Below are 23,223 nucleotides of genomic sequence, written 5' to 3' on the forward strand. Positions count from 1 at the left end.
ATGCAATGACTAAAATAATACTAACCTTGGTTAGCAATTAAATGATCACACCTTGCTTCAGACTAAAAACGTAGACAACAGCTAGTAGCTGACATCTCACTTCAACATTTTACAGCTGCTCTAAAGCAAATACTTTAGACATTTGAATGCATGCATGCATGCATCTTATTTTCCCAGGATTTCAAAGTCCACATCCAGGCTGCTGCTCAGCCATTATAAATGAGTAATTCAAGTAGGGCATGACTGCTTCTTGTATTAACTTGATAAAGATGTTTCAGTCAGAGTGCATCAACAGTTGTGTTAAGTCATCCCTTTCACAGGCTTAAACTTACTCTGTGTTATGTTACCAGTGAAGGATAACTTCAAATTATTAAAAAAGTCTTTCTACTAAATATAATTAGTATTATGATTATTATCTTTTATTACACCCGTTTTCAAAACTCAGAAATATAAATATATCTTAATTATTTCCTGTTTTTTTAATTAAAAATAATTTAATCAACTGATTGTAATGTGCATTAAAGTTTCATTTCATTAGTTTAGACATGCAAGTGCTTAAAGAACTGATATGTGCACTTTAAAATACAAATCTCTTTTTAGAAAATTCCATTATACTGAAAATTATTTTGCATCCGTAAGATTTTTCAAAAGTAGGCTTTGGTTTAAAACTGCAATTTCAATATAATAGGTTCAGTTTAAGCTTATCATTTAACAATTAATTTATTATTAAACATATGAAACAACTATTTTTCAATAATTTTAATGTCTGAACAATATTAATTCAAGACTTTGGGTAAAGCATCTTTCAAATACTACAAAGAAATATTGAACATATTTAATTTTCTCGTATGAATCTTCAGGTCACAACCTGCGATAGAAGATTTGCTCAATACTGAATTTTTCTTCTGTTATCACAGCAGGGACATGACAAGAGAGCTCAAAATTACAGAAGAGAACCCATACTCTCATTTCATAAATTTATTTCCACTGAATAGATGACCAAACATGAACACAGTTACACTAGAAATAAAATGTATATATGTCACCCATAGTCCAGTGCCTTAAAGTTGTAGTTCACCAACTTTTAAATAAACTGGACACCTGATGGATTATGTCTTATGCCATAGAGAAATACAGAAAAGAATAATATCCAGAGGTGGTGATCCATCATGTGTTCTCCACGACCGTGCTCACTAATGTTGAGCTGTATATTGTATTTAATAATTCATTAGATTCAACCAGATCTTCTCTTATTTTTCCAATGAGTATTGTTTCTATTTACAAAGTTTCCACTATGTTCCCCACTTTGAGGAGGAAGAATACCTATGATAGCCAGTTCTAATATTATACTTAATATTGTATTTACATAATGTTTCTGTATGGTTTAAGTGGTTTTATTCCAAAAATAAAAAGAAAAAAGGCACTTTTGAGGGTCGGAGGAGATGGCAAGAGGCAGTCAGCCTTTTACTTACTCAGATTATCATTCTGATACATATTATTAATCTTCAAGAGAGTACTTTACTTTCATTTATGGTTTGTATCATATTACTAGAACATGGTCTTTTTTCTCACTGGAATGATCAGTTATCAACACCGAAATTCAAAAAGACATGGCTCAAACTCAGTCTGACTCCTTTCACGTCCACCTTCCCACTGGCACTGGGCTACTTTTCCAGGATTTCTGGACATGAAGCATTATAGCCAAAGATACTTCTTCAGCTCAGCACAGATCCCAGATGAGCAAACCAGGAAGCCGTACAGTGACAGACAATGCACACAGGCTAAAAGTGGAAGAGCTGGTCAATGCAGGTAAACTCTTACTGTAAGAGTTGAAATGTTTGGAACTCCCCATTCCTTCAATTCTCAATATCAGGGAACCCATTCACTGCATAATCATGAAATGTTCTCCCAAGGTCAGATAGTAGAATAATTTGCAATTCTGCAAATACACAGTTTTCTAAATCTCTTGGAGAGTAAATAACTTTCTTTTTCCAGATCCATCTACTTCACCTTGGAAAGACATCAGGAATTAGGAAAACACTCAGGAAAGCAAGACTTTGCACTATTATGCTGTGCTGCAAATGGAGCTCAGTATCAACAATTAGCAACAGAAATGTGTTTAGATGGAAACTCGGGAGTCAGGTCAGCAAATACTTTGCTCCAGCAAATGTTTGTCTTGACTGAACCAGCTGCAAGACCAGGCGAGCACCTAGAATCTTCTCTTTAAGACAGGACTTCTGAAAAACAAATCAGGCTTTTTTCATTTTCAAAATGCCTTTCCCTCTACTGAAGAGTGTAAATCAGATTAAAATTAAGAATTAAAAATATTTAGGTATTTAATTAAACTATATATCCACTCTAATCCTATCACTGCATTTCTCAAATAGATTTAGCTCTCCACGTGATACTGAGAATGTCAGGATAACCTCAAATATACAGCATTTGTGTTTGAAGTTGCTGGACTCAGAAATCTGTTATATAGAGGTATCCAACATTTAAGGCTCAAATTATGTATGTAGGCTAATTTTAGCTATTAAATAAAACTGAAAAGTCACACAATGCACTGTTTTCCCCATATCAAGTACTTCTGCCACCTTACACAAGTACATATACAAGTATCTTGCACATATTAGTTCTATTTCAGTGCACAGGTAACATGAAATCAGCTCACAAAGCACAGAAGTGATTAAGTGGTCTAAAGGTTACAAGTGAATAACAGTTCTGCAGTACTACTTCTACATGGTTTGCAGGTTTCTGATAACAACAGAGATTGACCTCAAGAAGCTTCATAGCACACGAAAAAAAACCCCAGAACTAACTTAAATGACCTAAAAGATCATCTGTCTGTTCAAAATCATTTTCAGTTTGGTCAGCTACAGGAGGATGTCCTAGCTTGGGGATCATCATAGGGGTTATCTAGATAAATTAAAATGCCACTAAAATTCTAACCTACTTTGTCTAATCCTGGCTGTGAACTGTTGTTTTCTACAGAAAACTAACTACTCAGTCCCTTAGTAACGACCCAACTTTAACTGGTGACCACAACTGGTTATTTGTAATGTGATAGGAAGGAACTTCTGGACAGTAATGTTTGGGTAGAACAGGACAATGTAGTTGAATATGCACTCTAACTGCATCCTAAACCATAAAAATGAGACTGTTAGTACATTTGTATTATAACCAGAACACTGTAATATTGGGAGTGACTTGTAGCTTCTTTTTAACCTGCTACAGGGCAGAATCATGAAAATTACTGAAAAAACCCCTAGATTTAGAAACAAATACATATATATTTAGATCATAACTTCTGCACTAAGATCCTTCATTTAGCACTGTTTTTCATCAAATGTGCTATATTTCAGTAAAATGTTATTTAACTACTTGTTAGTAATTCGAAAAAAACAGAAGCTGACCTAGTAAAAATATATTTAACCACCAAGAGTCTACTGATTTTCAGTGGTATCTATTTAGCATCTCATTACAAAAAAACCCCTCAATCTTATATGAATCTTTTACATAACTAAAGAGGTAGTGAGAGCAACATAATTCAATTATAAAACCTGGAAACAGTTTAAACACTATTTGAAAATAAACAGTTACAGTCCCTTATGCCCATGTCTGGGAAGCATCCAAATGGAAGTTAAAAATCCCATGGCATTTTTTCAAACTGGGAGGGAGCTATCCCAATATGCTGGCCAACATATATTTTCTCAATTAAAAACAGATTTCAGTGTCCAAAGCTATGTGTCAGCAATTGCTGAGAGCCTATACCTGCCACATTTTCAGAACATTCCAAACCATCAATAAGTATCTAGTCACCTTGCTGAATAAGGATTTTCCAGATGCCAGGAGTGGAAAAGGTGAATGCATTTTCATAAATACATGAAATACAGATACATTAGCCTACACTGTTATGAAAACAGAAATCATAATTTGAACCCACATGGAGATTTTTTTTTCACTAACAGAAGTGCTAAATAGGACTTTGGTGGCCATATGGAACACTTTGATACTGCCAGACTGTAAAGTCAACAGGAATCCTGTGGAACACACATACACACACACAAAATAAAGGTAGCAGAAATAATTTATCATCTGCCATTCCCTAACTTCTACATATTTAATGAGTTAAAAGTTTAAAAAAGAAAAGGCTTTTTAACAACTTTTTTTTTAGTTATTTTTACAGAATTTTCTAGGTTATGAGCTGTTTAAAGAGAAGGTTGGGAGATTGCCCTTATGTAGTTTAAAGCCTGTAGTGACTGTACTACCCTCCACTCAAGAGCTCAGAACTTCAGTTGCCAACACTGAAGCTCAAAGTCCTGTCCCAAGAACTACAAGATCAATTACATTATCTACAGGCAGAACACTGTTGTCCTCAGTTAAAAGAGCAAGTCAGACAATGACTTTTTAAAGAAAAAGTTATAAAATCAGAGAAGACCCAGGCTTTCCAATTCCCTCAGTCAACAGTGCAATGTCTAAGGCTCCTGCTATTTGGAGTTGAGTCGCCATCTTCATTGTCCAAGTTTGGTTCTTATTTTGCCCTATTACCAAACTCTTAAGTGCTACTATTAAGAAAAAGAAACAGGAAAAAGGTAAAAGTACTTCTTTGACTTAGGGTATTACTCAACTTTCACAGTGCAGCTGACCAGTACATCTCAAAGTCAGTCAGGATTGAAAGAAAAACAAAAATATTTTCAGGGAACTTTACTATACAATCTCATCATCATGGCTGGGCTTCGTGAACGAAGATTTGGGAAGGCTCTATCCACATTTGTTACAGGCACGCTGGTGGCTTATGAGGCCAATATGAGATAGACATATCCGACTGCAACTATACAATCTAACTTCCTAACAACTGACAAGACAGTGTAGTTTTTTCTGTCTCTCTTTTTTTTAATCAATTTTTAAAGTACCATTTTACAAAACTCAGAATCCTACTTAGTCACATTTTCAGAATTGTAGAATGAATACATGTACTGCTGAAGGATTTATGGCATACTGAGAGAAACTGACCGCAACATAAGTAGAGAGATGAAAACACCTCTTCCCCCAAGGGGATTTGCAGAATTACTTGAGGGAAAGTTGAACAAGCTGGCTTATTCCTGCATTGTGCAATTACCTTTCTATAACAAGAACTTACTGCCAGTTGCCAGATTTATGCAACTCACTGGAAATAGTCCTAATCTAGTTAGCATAGTATAGTTTGTCCCTCTCTTGTGCTACTCCCATGGACATGAAATTTACCATTGGAGCCAGCAGAGGAACAGACTGCACTTGAGGACAATTTACTTCCCTCTTAGAATAAGAACTAAATGCTGGATCTTTGTAAGACAGTAGATGCAGACGTGATTCAAGTCTGGAAAAATATTTTATATTTAACTTGGCTATAGTGCACAGCATACTGAGTTGGGAGAGTAGTGGCTAAGGATGGAGCAAACACAGAGCTGGCAAAAAAAAAAATAAAAAAAGGTTTTTACTTTCTCAGATAGGTATTAACTAACTTGGCATTGGTAAATATCGGTTACCAACTTGCTCTTCCCCACACCATTCGCCCACCCTGAACTGGTCAGCAGTGCCACCATCTGCTGCCCTTCTTTGAACTGCGGATAAAGTTAAGTTCTCCAACATTGTGTGTGCTACAATCAACTAATTTAAAAATCATGAGAGAGAAAGGGAGGGAGAAATTGCATTACCACGAAATACTTTTGCCCACAAGTTCTATCAAAGACAAAACTTCTAAATTTAGCCTCACAGTTCAGGCAGTTGAACTGCTATTTTTAATCAAATTTTGAAAACCATAGGATATTACCAGAAAATTTCTTCTAAAAATGTTTACTTAATTGAATTTAAATCCACTCTACTCAAAAATGAGACTACATGAATACTGTGTTTTCAGTAACTTATACTATTAGTATTCATATTTTTCCAAGGCAAAATATGAGAATAAGCCAGATTTTGAAAGCAATTAAGAGGATACAAATGTTGTGCACTGCAAGAGCACAGTTCTCAAAAGACCAGAGTCCTGGCAACTATCATAATCCTTTTGAAATTGTGCATATTAAGATTAAAGATCACTTTGTTCCTCTATTCCCACAGCTAGTTGGTATGGTAAAAAGATCAGTCTCCTAGTTTTATATGCAACATCTTTAACATTTGCTCTCCTTTCTGTGCATGTGATTAAATGTAACATTTTGAAATCCCAAAGTTCTGAGAAAAACATAAATCCTTGTCCACAGCTGCTGTTTGACTCTGGAAACACATGCATTTTCTTTTCAAGCATCTACCATCAAAAAATCCCAAAGGACTTGAACTGGAGAACACCTGCATCTCTTCATTTAGTTCCAATAACAGAGCCTAAACTTCAAAATTACAAAAATAGATGCTGTGTTCAGCTGCAGTTACATTCTGCCCCTAATTCCCGTGAACAAAAATGCTAAGAGCATGAAATCATTCAGGCAAGCTCTGTCATCGAGAGGATAAGATTTTTTGCACCAGAAGCCCAGTGGGAACTTGATAGAAAACTGGCAACAATTACAGATAAAGTACATAGTGAAATCCTCAGGGAGAGAAAAGGAAATGTAATAAGATAGATGGGTATAATTTTTACACATTTATGTCCAAACCACAAATGTGAATTGTCTTTAATTACTCCAATATAGTAGGCATTTTTATTCGTTCATTGTGTTAAAACTTCCAAGATACTTCAAATTAGTCTATGAATTCTCTTTTATAAGTTTTTTTTCTTTAAAATTTATTTACTTGTACAAGTATTCATTTAAATTTGAACTGAGGACTTAAAATATATTGTTCCAGCTTCAAAATCCAGACTTTGTAGTATCACAAGTCCAAGCAGGCAAAACTAAATAAAAAAATATGTTAATGACAGGCTTTTTTAACTGCAAAAACTGGAAGTTGGGGGCATATGTAGATTTATATGCATAAAGCCAAACATATGTAAAAATCTCTCACCTCCTTTCAAGTAGGTTCTAACACATAAAAATCAGATGGTTTATGATAAAAAGTTTACGTCCCTACTTTTACGACAATTTTTTGGTATTTGAAGATATGATTTCTTCAGTTATTTTTTTCCCTTGTTGGGAGAAGGGGGTGAATGGAGTGATCTCATCTATATTATAAAACATTGACAGAGGAGAAAAAAAATCCGAAAGTTTTTGGACATTTGAGGAACTTATCACTTAAACATGAAATACCAACTTTTATAAGATTAAATATTTGCTCTTCGGTCTTCATGCAGCTTTGACAAACCAGAAAAGCCTCCCCAGTCTTGCTATGCTCCACAGCATAACAGGAATACAGGTGATACAGTACTTCTCTTTACTCTCTTATTTCACTGCTGCATTACTGATGTCAAAGAAAACTTTATTAATTGTATTTTTTATTTTAGTTCCTCTTGATTTATATGTAATAAAGCTGTCCATACACTGGCTGTGCACGCACTCCCAATTATTCAACATGGCAAACCAAATAGAGCGTAATCAGCTCACCCCATCTATTCAACAGCTGGTCATAATTAAATACTAACACCAGCATTCATTTTGAAATCTCCCTCTTCTCTCAAAGGCCAGGTGAAACAAACAAGGTCTGCAGCTTGCTCCAGGGTTAATAAAGCCACGGTTATTTCAGAGAAAGAGTAAGAAGACCTCCCCAAGCCCTGGAGTAATGGAATAATCTCCTCTCTTGTATTTATTTTAGATGCTGCAGTTTAAAGACTGGGTAGCATATCAACTGGTTTTTACAACTATGCACAGAGATACCTGGGACAGCTTTTCATACAACAAAATAGCCAAAATTAAAATCAGAACTCAGACTTGTATTTAAGGATTAAACAAAATCATGTTTACATTCTTTGTCCCTAAATACTTCCCTTAAATTTTAAATATATCCTCAGGGATATATATATATATATACAGGTAAGCAGTAAAAGGAATTTGCCCAACATCCTGATCACCCTGGATCATATGATTCAAGTGTATACAAGACAGTTTACAGTTACTGACTCAACAAAGAAAGGAGGAGGAATAGCCCCCTGCCTGTTCCCAAGGTAAATATGCCCTGATTTATTCAAGAAAACCATTGCCATTTGCACAGTCTCCTCCTTAGCATTTTATATCCAAACAGGTGCTTTGATTTTTGACCAAGTTGTTTACTAGTCAACTTAATAAATTAATTAGTCCAAATTCGTATTCCAGACAACATTTTTAGGAAAAATTTCACAAACAGCACAATGTCAGTACTGTACAATCACCTTCAGTAGTACAGCTCTAAACCCTTGTATTCCTGAGGCATGACTTTTTGCTGTGAAATTATCCAGTATAGCTTTTTGAACTCCCAGAAGTGACTGCACCTGACAGCAACAGCATTTTTATGCTCTCAAAGCACCTCCTGTTTTTCCTACATGTAATTTTCACAGTCATAACAAAAAGAATAGTGATATCTCTTGTATTAAATTGCCCAGCTTCTTCAGCAAGTGTATTTGAAAGCAAAAGCTTTTAACTCCCTGATCCTTTGTATAGAACCTGAAATAACTGAAACATTAATGTTTCCTGGTTTAATTTATGTTTAAAAGAAAAATCATTTGCAGCATGCCACTCTTCCTGTTGACTGGGACCAAAGTTTAGCAAATCAGTCAGCTTTTCCCCCTCATTTGTCACCAGACACAGGTGCCACCTTACAGATCTAGAGGAGCAGAGCTAGAGTCTGAACATGCATGTTAGCGAATGTCATTGAGTACATGGGATCAACACAACTTTCCTGACACACTGAAGGGGTGGGTGATGTGTCCAGTAAATTTTCAACTCTAAGATCTTCACATTTGTAATGCATCTCCATTCTTCTACAATACAGGTACCACAGACACCAGTCTATTACAAAACCTATGTTCTGCCTCTCAGAGTCCCTGCATGTAAGTCTGCCAGCACTACATTTGTCAGTGCCTTAATTCTCATTGGCACCTCCTGTCACAACCTATCAAGGTCTCTCCACTATCTAATTAGACTATTCATAAGACTGACGAGCTAAAATGTACCCTGTGACCTATAACAAAAGCAGTCATTCTACAGTATAGGTAGGTATCCACAGATCCTTTAAAATGTAGTTAATATTCTAAGACAAAAATCAGAAAATTTAACTGAAAAAGGCAAGAAATGCAACAATTAACAATAGCAATAAATATTGTTATTATGAACATTTAAAAGGTATTTAAGAGAGACAACAGGTGCAAGAGATTTTAACTTCTGTTTCAAAATGGATCTGAGTAATTCAGACACTGTTGAATCATGAACTGTTTTTTGGCAATGTTTTAGGGGCAGGAACTGAAGATAATTATTACAAAAACACTGCTGTAATCATTTCCAACATGATACTCTCCAAGAAACATACAAGTACAGTTACTGAAAAAATAACCTAACAACTGCTGGAGTGCACAGTGCTTACAAATATTTACTCTGCATAAGAATCAAGTGTTGCTTACATATGCTCATAAAAATTACAATGACGGTAATAAATTAACTGTTACTTTTCAGACTAATGACATTCAACAACCATTACAGATGAAAAAAATAGAGAAAAAAGCACACTGTTCAAGTTATGTCTGTGTTTCATAATATTGGGTCAGCTAATTCTTTTGCTTTCCTTAACCTTGATACTTTTGGGGTTTGTTCCCCCCCTCCCCATTTGATTCCATTGATTAGCGTGGCAACAGAATAAGCTTTGAAAAACACAAAAGCATGATTTGTAACAATCACCATACTGACAGCAAACCATATTTCCATGTATATTTCACAAACCATATGAGAGTTATTTTAAATAACTTTAGACACATTTCAAAATGGTCGGTGTTGCTTAGACTAATGTTTTCTTTAAAGATCACTTGAAACCATAAGAATGTCAGGTAAAAGAATTTATGCCCACAAAGTCAACAACACCCTTTAATTTATCCAAGCAACTCTCCAAAATTATTAACTTCTCATCTAAATCCACCATAACACCAAATTTGATGAGGTCAGATGTGTGCCCTGTAGCACTTTAAAAATATCTTTTTTATTTTTAACAAATTTTATGATAAACAAATTCTTAATAATAAATTATGCTGCAAATTTATAAGAATCGTTTTGAATTCGGTATGTCAACTTCTGTATAAGAAGCTCAACCAGGAAGAAAGACTAGAGCTAATATTTTCAACATGGATCCTGCTCCCCCCTCCCCCACAACCTCCAAGTTTACAAAAGTTTCCATATAAATAGTTTAAAAGGCAACCAAAGTCAATGAAGCATTCCTTATTGAAGAAGACATACATCAAAATGCAGCTCTTAGTTTTTTTGTCTCACAGTGAGCTAAAGTTATAATGTGTGCAGTATGTGTAAAAGATACTTTGACATTTGGCACATTTTATATCAAGCCCCTCTTTTGAAAATTACATTGGATAGGAAAAATGTGATGTGATATCAGCTTAACAAGAGTTTTGCACTTACCAGAATTATGGCAGTAGTCCATATACTGTGGAATTTGGATTGTAAAGGCTACCAAATCTGGAGCTAAAAGAGATTCTGGCTTTCTACTCTCATTGAGCCATTTACTGCTGTGTAAGTCTCTGGTGTCAGAAGGTCCTTGAATTAAAGGAATCAGCTTCTCTTTTCCACCATCACCTAAGATAAAGATTAGACTTCTTACAGCTTTTAGTATAACAAGATAAATTTTCAACACATAAACATTCACTAGTCCAAAGAGAACAGCTATTAACATTTGAGTATAGAATTAAAAGAGGAAATTGAAAGAGCAGTATCATATAAACTACTGAACAACTTAATGTTTATCCTGTAAATGCCTTGACATCCAGGAGGATTTCAAATAAAATAATCAATTATCTTTAAAACAGTAATTTCCTTTACATTTTTTTATTAATAATATATTTAAATTGAGTTCATGGTAATGTTTAAATACACTAAATTTTTTATGTTCTTGATATTAGTTGCCTTTATATATGAAGGCATCATAGATGTTGATAAGTTCATGCATGCTCTTCAAGAAAAATTCTATTAAAGAAATAAAAACATAGTTACCACAAAGCCCTCTAAAACTTCACAAGCAAAATACATACTTGTATTCTTAATGGAAAATGAGACATTAAACAATCAACATGAAAATTATGCTAAGAATAAAGCCAAGTGCAACTATTCTCTGGTTTTCCCATTTCTTGAGTGCTTTTAGATTAATGTTTGTCTCTGCAGAAAAAAAAATATTTTTTATTTAATGTAAAAATTGACTGTTCTGGGGCAAGGCTGGATCATCATGACATACTTAATAATAATAAAAAAAAAACCAAAACAGAATACAAAAAACCCTCTCTGATTCATAGGAACAATGAGTAAATTCTTGTTTCAGTAACTCTCCTTGTAAAAAGCAAGGCCAATTCTCCTATACAGGCAATAAAGTTTTACATGGTCCAGCTGCACATACCTGGGGCTTTGGCACAAATTTTTATTGATCCCATGGTCCCAGAGGCACATTTGACCAATGATGTGCTGCAGTACTTCAATTCAACATTCTGGATTGAGCCCTCAAGAGTTGGCAGGGGATTCTTAGATTTCACACCTAATAAAAGAAAACTGCAAATGTACTAGCCTGTTGAATTTAAATATTTTTATATTCCTTCACCAAGGCATTTAAACTTAATTATATTTTAATTATCTACCTTAGATGTTCTTACAGCACTTTTGTTGTGATTCACAGTTTTTAAATGAAAGTGAGAGAATGCTGCGTATGGGCTTTTTAATACAAACAGTTATGCATGAAATATATATAGATACTGTGAGGAAAATACACAAAGCCACTTAGAAACTGGAATAACAAATAGGTATACATACACACATACACTTTTGTTTTCACTTTATAAGTGCCATGTCAACTATTCTCCACGTTTTTATTACGACCATTTCATTTCAGGATCTTAAAATGACTAAGTGTTTTCAGCTTTAAATTAGACAACAGCATTTTACTCAGTAGCAATGTAAAGCATTAAATCCATGCAGCTGAACAGTACAGAAGGCCAACAGCACACTTGCCATTTTTCAGAGGAAACTGGAGTTCAAACCTTGCCTTAGGTCACAAGTGGAAATAAGTTTTGGTGGTCTTTCCTCAGCGCCCATTTGTAAGCACCAGAAAACTACTACACCACTTGGAAGAAATCGGTGCTATTGGCAGCCACTTCTGAAGAGCTGCTGAGAACCGCAGCAGAAGCAGCAGGGGATCTAAAAGCCAGGACTGAGATATGTTGGCAGAGCTCAAGGGCAGGCCCCCAAAACAGCCCCAGAGCATAGGTGGAGGAAGCCAGCCCTCCTATTTTCTACAGCTCTGCCTATCAGAAAAAAACACATAAATTTACTTGCAAATTAGAAATAAATAGTTTCAACACCTGTAAGAAGTATGAGAGGGAAAACTAACAGAAGTTACCTTTTTTATGCTTTTTTCCCCTCTTGCAGAAGTGACTTGGAATTTGTCAGTTAAAATTGGCAAGCAGCTTGTTAATTATGCAAACATTAGTATAATTATGGAACCATTTCCTCGCATATGTGACATAGAATTTGTTCCAAAGTTCGTAATTATGCAAGGAAAGCATTATGGAATATCGGGTAAAAAATTAAAGCATTTTGATACATATTTCATGATAGTTACACACATTAAAGAAACTTAAAATATTATCTACAGAATGAATTAATTAGTTTTTTGCAAAATATCTCAAAGACTTAACCAAAAGAAAAACCTTTAACATATATTAACTAGGGAAAAATCCTAAAAAAATTACAGGAAACAAAAAGTTTCAGATTAAACTTGGTAATTGTGCTTAGTGACTATTTCAGCTCCTAAACATTGAAGAGTATTTGGTAGTGCACATACAGTCATTTAGCAAGCAGTCTTCTTGACATATATTTAAGCTTTTTTCTGGTAAGACATTAAAATAAATTTTGAATAAAAAGTACTTTCCAAGACATGAAGAAAGAAGCAGCATATGAAGGGACACACAGCACTTAGTAAAGCACAATGCTGTCTGCAAGTAGGTTCCACGTTCTATGCATACTTTCTTATCAAAATTGTCTTCAAGGCATGTCCAGCCTTTTCCTAATTTGTGATTCAGGAAGGCTTCAGGCTGAAAGAATGCTCACTGAAACCCATTTGTATGCCTTCCTTTACAACACTCCATTGGTTCTCAGTCTAAAAGATCAGTTTTAGTCTTGTGAATAGACCCTCGTTCCCATTCTTGCTCAGGGTAAGCCTCTTTTAAAGCTGAAAATCTCATTTGATCTAAAGGATGGTATCTGACACAACACATGAATTTGTCAAAAGCAGATAGGGGATCTGCAGGCATTTCTGCCTTCTCATACTTCCTATAAACTTGTGCAAATAGAGGTCATTGTTTTTAAAAAAATTAAAAAGAAAAGAAGAAGAAGAAAGAAGGAAAAAAAAAGAAAAGAGGAAAAAAAGGAAAAGGAGAAAAAAAGGTTTTCTCCATTTTCTGCCTATTCCAAAACAAAGTTTATAAAATACTGTTAGTAGCAGCCAATATTACAATAAACCAAATCAAACCGAGTTCATATTTTGACCCCCATCTTTTAAGTCCTCTCAAAACTGGTAGCTTCTTGCTGTTTCCATCTTTCAGCAACTCTTTTTTGCCTGAAAATACAAGGTGGTATGTCTGATACATTTCGCTTCACTGTGCAAGACTAAGTATTTTTAAAACTAAATAATTCCCATAATGGAGTCCACTTTTAAATGCACTACCCTGGACAACTTCTCTGCATTGAGCCTAAAATATTCCATGTTAGTTACGTGTGTAACTTATGTTCTGTTTTAGTATCCTATTTGAAAACAAGGAATGAAGTTTAACATGATTGTGTTCCCTATTTGTTTCTGGTTTTCTGTTCACTTCTATTCCCTCACCAAATAACTTCTGGATTCATTGAATTTCAGCAAGATATGACAGCGTTATCAAAGACATTTATTTTCTACAATATTTATGAAAATGTAGATACATTTTTCCTGTTAATGGACCAGTCATCATATTCATGACCGCCAGCAAAGCACAGCTCAAAAGAGCCAGTGCCCTGCTTTTCACCCAGCCAGCAGTTAGGGATGTAACTGCTGGGGAAGCTGGGAAAGCACATGAAGAACTAACTGTAATAAGCAATTTTTTTCTGGAACATCTATTACAGGGATAGGATGAACACTTCCTCCATTGTTTTCAACTGCATGAAAACAAAATACAAAAGCATTAGGAAAAGACAGTATAATCATGCCCCTCCTTTTCTACTACGTTGCTTTGATGTCAAATGGCAACCAGCTTTAACACCTGATAACCACCACACTCTACAATAATCAAGGAGAAGTTGCAAGAAAAAAAGAATTTTTCTCAAGTTTCACAGCTCTGGACTGAAGGATACTCAGAAAATACATTTATTAATTACTGAAATCTTATTCAGAGTCTACAGTAAGGAGCTTAAGATACCTAACGACTTTCATCACAAAGACAAAAATCACCTGAACCTAATGTCATTTCCCTTGCCAATGTACAAGTACCTTTTTCAAAGCACAGAAAGTTTAAAGACTGTTGGTGAACCATTTATAATTAGTAGGTTTAATATAGGAGCACATTTTCTTCAGTCTCTGAAAATTTTTGGAAATTATGAATCATCCCTCATAAATTTGTCAAATTGGCAAGCTGCTCTATAGAGAAGAAAGAAGCCTTGTTTCCTCACTACACCTCTGACTATCTGTACTTTCCTACCCTGTAACTATAGTTTTTCCCAAATATTCTCCCTTATTATTTCTTTAATCATAATAATATGATCATAAAATCAAAGTCTCAACAATTGTAAACATAATTAAATATTCCTTAAACACCTATTTCAGCAAACAAATGTTTAAGTGAGCAAAGACTAGGGCTTCTTTCCCTCCCCTCAATGTTTATTAACTTTTTAGAAGTAGTGCCATTTCAAGGGATTAAAAGCAGGAAGATGTTCAAACTCCTAGATAAGAAATGCTTTATGCCTTCAAGTACTAACTCAAATTTAGTATGGAGACAAACATACCAACATTTTAATTTAGACGTTGAGCATGAATTTGAAGAGGAACTAGGAAAACCAAATCTATCACTGCCAACAGCAACATTATGCAAATTCAACGTCCTGCACATGAAGCGTGAGAAAGGCTTATTCCCAAGATGCAAGACAAGAGACTAGAATTTGTACTGTCTTCACTCTTCGGGAAACACCACTGTGAGTTACTTGACTTGGCTGCTCAGTGGAATCAAAACTGGAGAACGGGGCAGCCATGTTTATTTTTTAGTACAACTCAAATTTTCTCCAATTAATTTAGTATTTTCAACAGGAACAGGGTAATTAAAGACTTTATGGAGAATGAGAGAGTGAGAGTGAGAGATATACATATGTGTGTCTCCATTAAATACAACCCATTGCTGATTCCAGATAAAAATTACAATTTTCTAAATGTGCAATTTTTTTACTGGAAACATCTTGCCCATTGTAGAATGATTTGCAATACAAATCAAGTGTTTCCTTCCCAGTATAAATATAAATTTATATATAAAAATCTAAATCCATTTATATAAATATATGTAAAATATTGGTATATGTTTATATAAATATATATAAACCGTGTTTATACTTGGGGATCAAACATAGCCTGTTTCACTTGATTCAGACACATAGAATAAAACACATCACAAAATATCTAGAAAGCTGTTCTTTTTGTACTGCAGAAGCCAAAAATAGGCAGAAAGGTTTTCCAACTTAAAATCTACTCAACCTTAATAATTTAAACCTTGTGCACAATAACCCTGAAGAGCCATTCTGTTCCAGAAACACAAAAAGATGAGGAAGGCTCTCCCACACCTTCAATCAGATATTCACATCCTACTCCCAGCTTTTCTGATTATGGTCAGCTTTGGTCTGTTCCGTGTACATAACCTAGCCACATAGCTTGCCCTAAGTTCCTGCATTTCATGTCATTCTATGTCATCACCATCATCATCATCATCATCATCATCATGGCTAGGCTTAGTGAACGAAGATTTGAGGAGAATTCTATGCACAAGCAGAGGGGAATCAAATACCTAAAGGCAGGTCACAACTGTGTCTTTATAGATCAGCCCAGGATTTCTGTTAACAAACCTATTAATGCTGAACAATCCTTTAATTTAAGACCTGTTTAAAAACATTACCCAATTAGTGATTTTCCCAATGACCTACACATCTGCCAATCTGTTCATGATAAGGTGAATTTGCAATGATTACCAGCAAACAAAGAGACAAAATCTAAACTGATCAATAACAAAAGACAAGAAACCAGCAAAAGAGGTATGTTACTGATTCTGAGGACAACAGTCAGGACCGTGTGCTGCCAAATCCCCAAAATACAATAAATAACTCTTTAGAAAAATCATAAAAGAGAGAAGTTAAAAATATGAAATAGGAAATGAATAAAGCATGACTAAAACTTCTAGAAGCGACTCCACATGAATTGTCCCCATATTTAAGTTATGGCCTCAGAAGGAAAAATTTCAATATTTAAAGCATTAAGTACCAATAAACTATGGCTTGGCAACATGCTATAGTAAAAGACCATCACATACTTCTCAAAATGATTGCAAACTCAGTAAAAAGATCAACCCATGAATAAAAGTAAGGAGCTATTAACCAAATGAAATAACATTTAGGCCTAAGTCTTACTGGAATCAAGACAAAAAATGTCAAATTATTTTCACAGAAACATATATTTAGGTTTTGCATGACTAACACAAAAAAGCCAGTAAACAAATTGAAGCATTAGAAAAACCTCATTTCTCTCCCAATACCCATTTGTGTTCAGTCTCCGCTTAAGGAGTACATCAGTGAGAACTTCTGAAAGTCAGTACTGAACTTGGTTAGAGAGATGGCACCTCTGAGGAACTTGAAGACAAAACCAAACTTAATTCTTTCCTCCTTATAATAAGAATGTAACAGAAGCCAGAAAGACCAGCTCTAACTGGCACCAGTCCTACTTCTCACGTTCAAAGCATTAGAGGAGCATAAGCTTTCATATTCCTCAATGCAATAAAAGCAACGCAGTGGCACAGGAACTTATCTCTTTCGATCATTCTGCTTCCTCATACACATCACCTGAAGAGAATAAACTGGGAGTTTGTGTTTTTGGGGTCCCCCCCCTCTTTTTTTTAAACTGGAAAACAGAGAAAAAGAGATTTTTCTAAAATGTAGAAGCTAGGTTATAAGTACTTTCTCAGTTTCTTTCATAGTAAAATTAAATCTTTGTGATGAACTTCCTCAAGCATCTTTACTGTGTTCACAATTGCACATTTTTAATCTATCACCATAGTCTACAGATCATATTTTGCAACCCTAACACAGACACTCACAGGCTAGTATTTTCTTTCTTCTTCAAACCAGTAATTCAGGCAGCTTATCTGAAGGAACTTCAAGGGACAGTTGTTCAGGGGTTTTTTCTAACTCAGCTTTATTTACCATCACAACTCCTATTCTGATTATTATAGTTCCTTATTTTCTAGTAACTGTGTCAACCTGTTTTTAGTCTACATACGTCTATTCTAAGAAATTATTGTTTCATCCTCACCCACTCCCAAGACTTAACACGGCAATAACAAAAGGATTACGGTGGACTTGTCTTGCCTCCAATGCATGGCGAACTAGACAGATTTTCTACTGTCTTAAGCTTCTTGTGCCATAGTTCCACACATAAAAGAAATCTGTCCTAAAAAATAGCTCTGCTTTCATTTCTCTTCCACCATAGTATTAAAAGAAAAAGTAAATGCATGAAAAGGTGAAATTCAGTGACAGTGTGAAATACTCTAAAAAAGGTCAAGCTGTTTTGCTCTTGGGCAACAGTGATAAAATAGTTATCAATGTAAGTATCTACCATTCTCTTCATCAGAACATAAGCTGCAAAACCCACACATATGTGCACATACAGTAGAAATCAACCTCTTAACACAGTTTCAGTATTTTCACAGGCAGATTTCAGGGCCAAGCACACAGCCAGTCATACACTGGTCTTCACCTTGGAGATCAATATCAAAATCTCTCTAACCAACCACTCTAATCCTCAAACTGTCTGTAAACAAACTAAGGCTTCTCCATTGCCTGAACACTAAACCAGATGTAGGACTGCCATTATTAAAAGAGATTTACATATTGCAAAGTATTTCCCAGCTTGCTAAATAACAGCAGCATTTCATCTACAGGGAGAGTCACTTAAAACAGGTAAAACCCTGTTGTTACATTCCTATTTCAAGACTTCCTACACAATGGCCTTCAAATTGACAGGAAGCTCAACATGAGCCAACAGTGTGCCCAGGTGGCCAAGAAGGCCAATGGGATCTTGTCCTGTATCAAAAATAGCGTGGCCAGCAGGAGCAGGGAAGTGATCCTTCCCCTGTACTCTGCGTTGGTGAGGCCACACCTTGAGTATTGTGCTCAGTTCTGGGCCCCTCAGTTCAGAAAGGATACTGAGGTGCTGGAGCGGGTCCAGAGAAAAGCAACAAGGCTGGTGAAGGGACTGGAGCATAAGTCCTATGGGGAGAGGCTGAGGGAGCTGGGGTTGTTTAGCCTGGAGAAGAGGAGGCTCAGAGGTGACCTCATCACCGTCTATAACTACCTGAAGGGAAGTTCTGGCCAGGTGGGGGTTGGTCTCTTCTCTCAGGCACTCAGCAATAGGACAAGGGGGCACGGGCTTAAGCTGCGCCAGGGGAAATTTAAGTTGGATATCAGGAGAAAATTCTTTACAGAGAGAGTGATCAGGCATTGGAATGGGCTGCCCAGAGAGGTGGTGGATTCACCATCCCTGGAGATTTTTAAACGCAGATTGGACGTGGCACTGAGTGCCATGATCTAGTAAATGGACTGGATTTGGACCAAGGGTTGGACTCGATGATCTTGGAGGTCTTTTCCAACCCAATCGATTCTATGATTCTATGATTCTATGATTGAGTCCAACTGCAAACCTAACACTGCCAAGTTCACCAAAAGATGTGATGGGATGACCCAACACCCTTCTCCAGGTGCTCTTTACAGCACAGCTGGAGGTGATGTCAGTGAAGATAACATCTTCACCAATTAACTAATTAACTAGGATTTTATCATTCTTCCCTTCTAGTAATACAGATATTTCCTTATAGACCTACCAAAACTCCCAGTGTGCTGTTTTCACCTGCAATGGTACTAACACTGACTGGAGCACAACTGGCCAGCAACTGGCAAGAGTTGCACACTGACTGCTAAGTTTCACGTGTGATTATTAACAAGTAATATTTATTTCAACTACTATTATGTACTATTTGATAAGTGTTTTCAGGACAGAAAAGACAGGGAGTGTGGTGATGGAAGCTGTGAACTTCACTAGGAGCAATCATTCTGTGAAAGAAATCTGCTGCAAAAAACTGCACTGGAGTTGGCATAGGCACAAGAGCTGGTGCCTGAGGTGCTGTGAGAGCAGGGGAACAAGGTGGGAACAGCTCTGCCTCAGCAACTTGAGGGAAAAATCGTAGCAGCTCAAACAGTAGACCTGTGAGCGTGACATGGAGTGGCAAGCAGCTGGCCCTTGGCATCCCCCAAGTCAGGGGAGGCCAAGCCTGGGCAACATGGACAATTACCAGTCTCTCTGCCATGAGCAACCTCAGTCTCGTCCCCCACTGCCAGACTTCTCCCACCCCCGACTGGACTATGGCTCCTTTTAATCTAAAAAGCCAACATTTAGAAAAGGAATACTCCCATCTTTAAACATATATAATATTGCAAATAGCTCTAAAATCTTGGTGTGGAAAGTGTAGTTTTGGGCAACTTATTAACCTCATTATTGCAAACATTCAGGCTATTTAGGCATCAATAATTATAAGCGTACCTAATTGAAGCTATTATTTTAGATTTGGCAATATGACACTGGTGAGGACACAGGATTAAAGTGGCTTTAGTGCCACAGTTCCTGCTGTTGTAAACAGGGGTTCAGAAAAAGAAAAGGATCATTTTTTCTTTCTGCACAATTCAAAAGCTGCATTTCAGATACTGCTGTATCATTTGAGAAAAATGGAAGAAGCCCAAGTTAACGTGTCAAAATAACTTGTCTTCCAAGAAAATGCAAAAAACCTATCGGTCTGGATTTCTAACTCTCAAAAAGCATGTCTTATCAATCCACATACCTATGTGTTGTCAGTAGACGAATGCTAAAAGTTACTTGGATGCAAATGCTTCCAGGACACAGATAAATAAGGACTTGAGAAACTTTCACCATTAAGTATTTGAAGCAAGATCCTGAAAAAAACAAAGACTGACAGAGGGACAGAGGAAAGAGCTCACAGATTCCACTCCCTGCACCACAGTCTTTGTTTGGAAGCATGCACTCACAATTGGTTGCTTCCATCTCAGTTGTACTTGTCCTTTCAAATACAGTAGTTTTGCTGTATTCGAGGATAATAATAGTTCATGCAAAATCTCAACATGTAAAGTACATTAAAAGACTTTTTCTCATTAATATATGCTAATCTGATCACGAAAAACATGAACTGTGTTTTCTACCAAGTCTAGTTCGATTTGGCTTATCTTCAAACACACTAAGCATAAGTTTCATTATATCTTAGGCTCTGGAATACAGCCTTCATTTTATAAGTCTTCTTTTAGTAAAAAGGAAGGTAGGAACTAAAGATAAACTTTCCAGGAAAGCAAATTGTAGGATGAAAGGACAAATTCTTAGATGAACCCTAGCTCATCCCAGATCTTATTACTTTCTGCTGCAGCTGTGGAGCTCTTTTCTCTAAGACGTATCTACTCAAATAAGCTATTTAGCAACTATAAAACTAATAAAGGTTTCCTAGGAGTTTGTATTACCCTTAAAACGCCTCATTCATCAGAACAAATGCAAACTCTATAGTGCTACGTAACATACCTACTATGCAAAAGACAAGAAGTGCCAGATCTTAGCTGGTTGTGAGCTTCCCTGTAACACACACGATACCCAGTCATGTTTGCTGTCAAACAGAATATCCAATGGCTGAAATCTGTCACAAGCTCAGTTGGAGATAACTGAATTAACAGGACAGCACAGTTATGGACCAGTAAAAAGGTTAACAAGTTGAGGATTCTAGAGGATGGACACAGTAATCTTTTAAGTACAGAAACTGCAAAGGTCCATAAAAATTCAAAAGAAGGGCAGATGTGTTCAGAAACAGCATTATAAAAAAATAATAAAGAACATCTAAGGTGCAATCACTAACAGTTAATTTCCTGAGATGCCAGGGATAGTGGGAGAAGCAAAAGAGAACATTAACATCTTTCAGTTGGGAAGTGAAGAAAACCAGCAGTCGCATGGTTAAAAGACGGAAAACAGAAGTTGCTGCTTCAACCACTGACTGTAAAGGAGTAGGCAATGGCAGGAAGACAGTAATTTAGACAAGGTGGATAAGTAAAATACGACAGACATTATATGGAAAGATTAAAATACAGTATATCAGTACTACCTTGAACAATCTCTCCATGATTCTCCTTCTCAGAGAATACATGATGCTTTAAAAACCAGAAAGATCTCAGGTTACCCTTTACATGTTGTTTTCCATGCACACAGATGACAAGATCTCACTGTCTTTAAAGAAGAGTTTTGTTTCTAACTGAAGTATCACTTTTACTCAGAGTTTTCTATATCGCACTGCATTTCTTTATATCACTATGCTCCTCCCAGCAATTTAAATATCAATTGTTAGGGTATATACTTAAAAACACAATGCTCTGATATTAACAAACATGTTTGTATTTTCTTTTAAACAGTCTATACAACTACTGAGGACTTAAAGAAAAACAATACATTTAGTGTATGGAATGGCAGTTTCTTACACTAGGAGGATATTAACCTTTAATACTTGAAATCATTAAAGAAATGTTTGTAGAAATATTTTTAGCCTCTTTATCTGGTCAAAGTACTGGAAGTTAAGTCGTGTCTGTACAAACCAATCATTTCACCAGCAGTTTTATATTTCTTTAAAGCCTCATATAAAAAGCACCTGCTTAAAGTGAGTAATGGAGTTTTATATTCATTGCACTTAGGAACAGCGTATGTAACCTATTCCGTTTTCCTCCCTTGTGGAATATATTTCAGCTTATATTGCACAGCACATTACCGATGTGTATAAAGACTCTCTGATCAGCAATTTGGACTGCAGACAGCAACCTGCATGAGTACACTTTTTTCCCCCCTCCTTAAATACAGTATCCACTTGATTCACCAACACAAATTAAAACCATCCTTTAAAGACGATGATCTCACCTTCACAGTGAATACATAAAGCCCATGCATGGAACATCATAACAATGTCAGGCTACAATGTGCAGCATACACCCTGCACAACCAACAAGCAATACACATGCTGTCAGCATTATAAAGAAAGAAGCCAGCATATAATCTTTTGCGGCCAAAGAAGAGAAAATCTCCATTAGTGCGATTAATTTTTGAAATGTTAAAAAACTTACTGTCTATTAAGATGAAAAAAAAAGAAAATCCAAATGCATGGAGTCCTGTAACATAGCATGTATTAAGGATACAATTTAATCTTGGAATTTGCATCTTGTTAAAAATAGCATGAAAAAGGGTACTTCTTTACTATAGCTTATTAAAGCACATGCTTGTGACATCTTTGTAGCTGAGTAACTTAAGGAACTCAACTCAGCCTCAGCAGAAGGTTTCCCTGCAGAATTTAGTACTGTATTTTAATAATAGTACGAACTTGAATAGTCTAAGAACAGTTGTCTTCAATTACAACAATATTCATATTGTACTCAAGTATGTAATATAGGCATGACTGTAACAAAAAGAACATATTTCAATTTTTTTTCATTAACAAGGCAATAGTGGATTTTGAAGGAAAACTTATATAATTTCTGTAAACACTTCTGCACAATTAACCAGAATCATATAATTGTATTCATGAATCCATTGTAACATGGATTTGTGTGTTCTGTGTGTATATTACACACAGAAAACACATTGATTTCCATGTATTTCAAAGTGTCCTTCTGATTTATCCCCTATGCACAGAATTCTATCTTCACAAAAACAGATGCCACCTTAAAGTAGACAGTTACTTTTTGCATCTTCTTCCATGCACATATCTCTATGTTGGTAAGTTTTAGATAACATGGA

At 35.8% G+C, this 23,223-nt stretch overlaps 1 protein-coding gene across 2 annotated transcripts in view; it reads right to left on the reverse strand.

Moving 5' to 3' along the window:
* VPS13B (vacuolar protein sorting 13 homolog B) overlaps window positions 1-23,223 on the reverse strand; it is a 425,569-nt gene that overhangs the window by 287,427 nt on the left and 114,919 nt on the right. For both annotated transcript variants that reach the window (XM_064647722.1, XM_064647715.1), the window contains exons 18-19: window positions 11,476-11,610; window positions 10,491-10,664 (exon numbers count right to left, since the gene is read on the reverse strand). In XM_064647722.1, the coding sequence (XP_064503792.1) occupies window positions 10,491-10,664; window positions 11,476-11,610 (309 nt within the window). The remainder of the gene's footprint in view (window positions 1-10,490; window positions 10,665-11,475; window positions 11,611-23,223) is intronic.

The sequence above is a fragment of the Pseudopipra pipra genome, chromosome 1 (genome assembly GCF_036250125.1).
Source record: "Pseudopipra pipra isolate bDixPip1 chromosome 1, bDixPip1.hap1, whole genome shotgun sequence".
Taxonomy (NCBI): domain Eukaryota; kingdom Metazoa; phylum Chordata; class Aves; order Passeriformes; family Pipridae; genus Pseudopipra; species Pseudopipra pipra.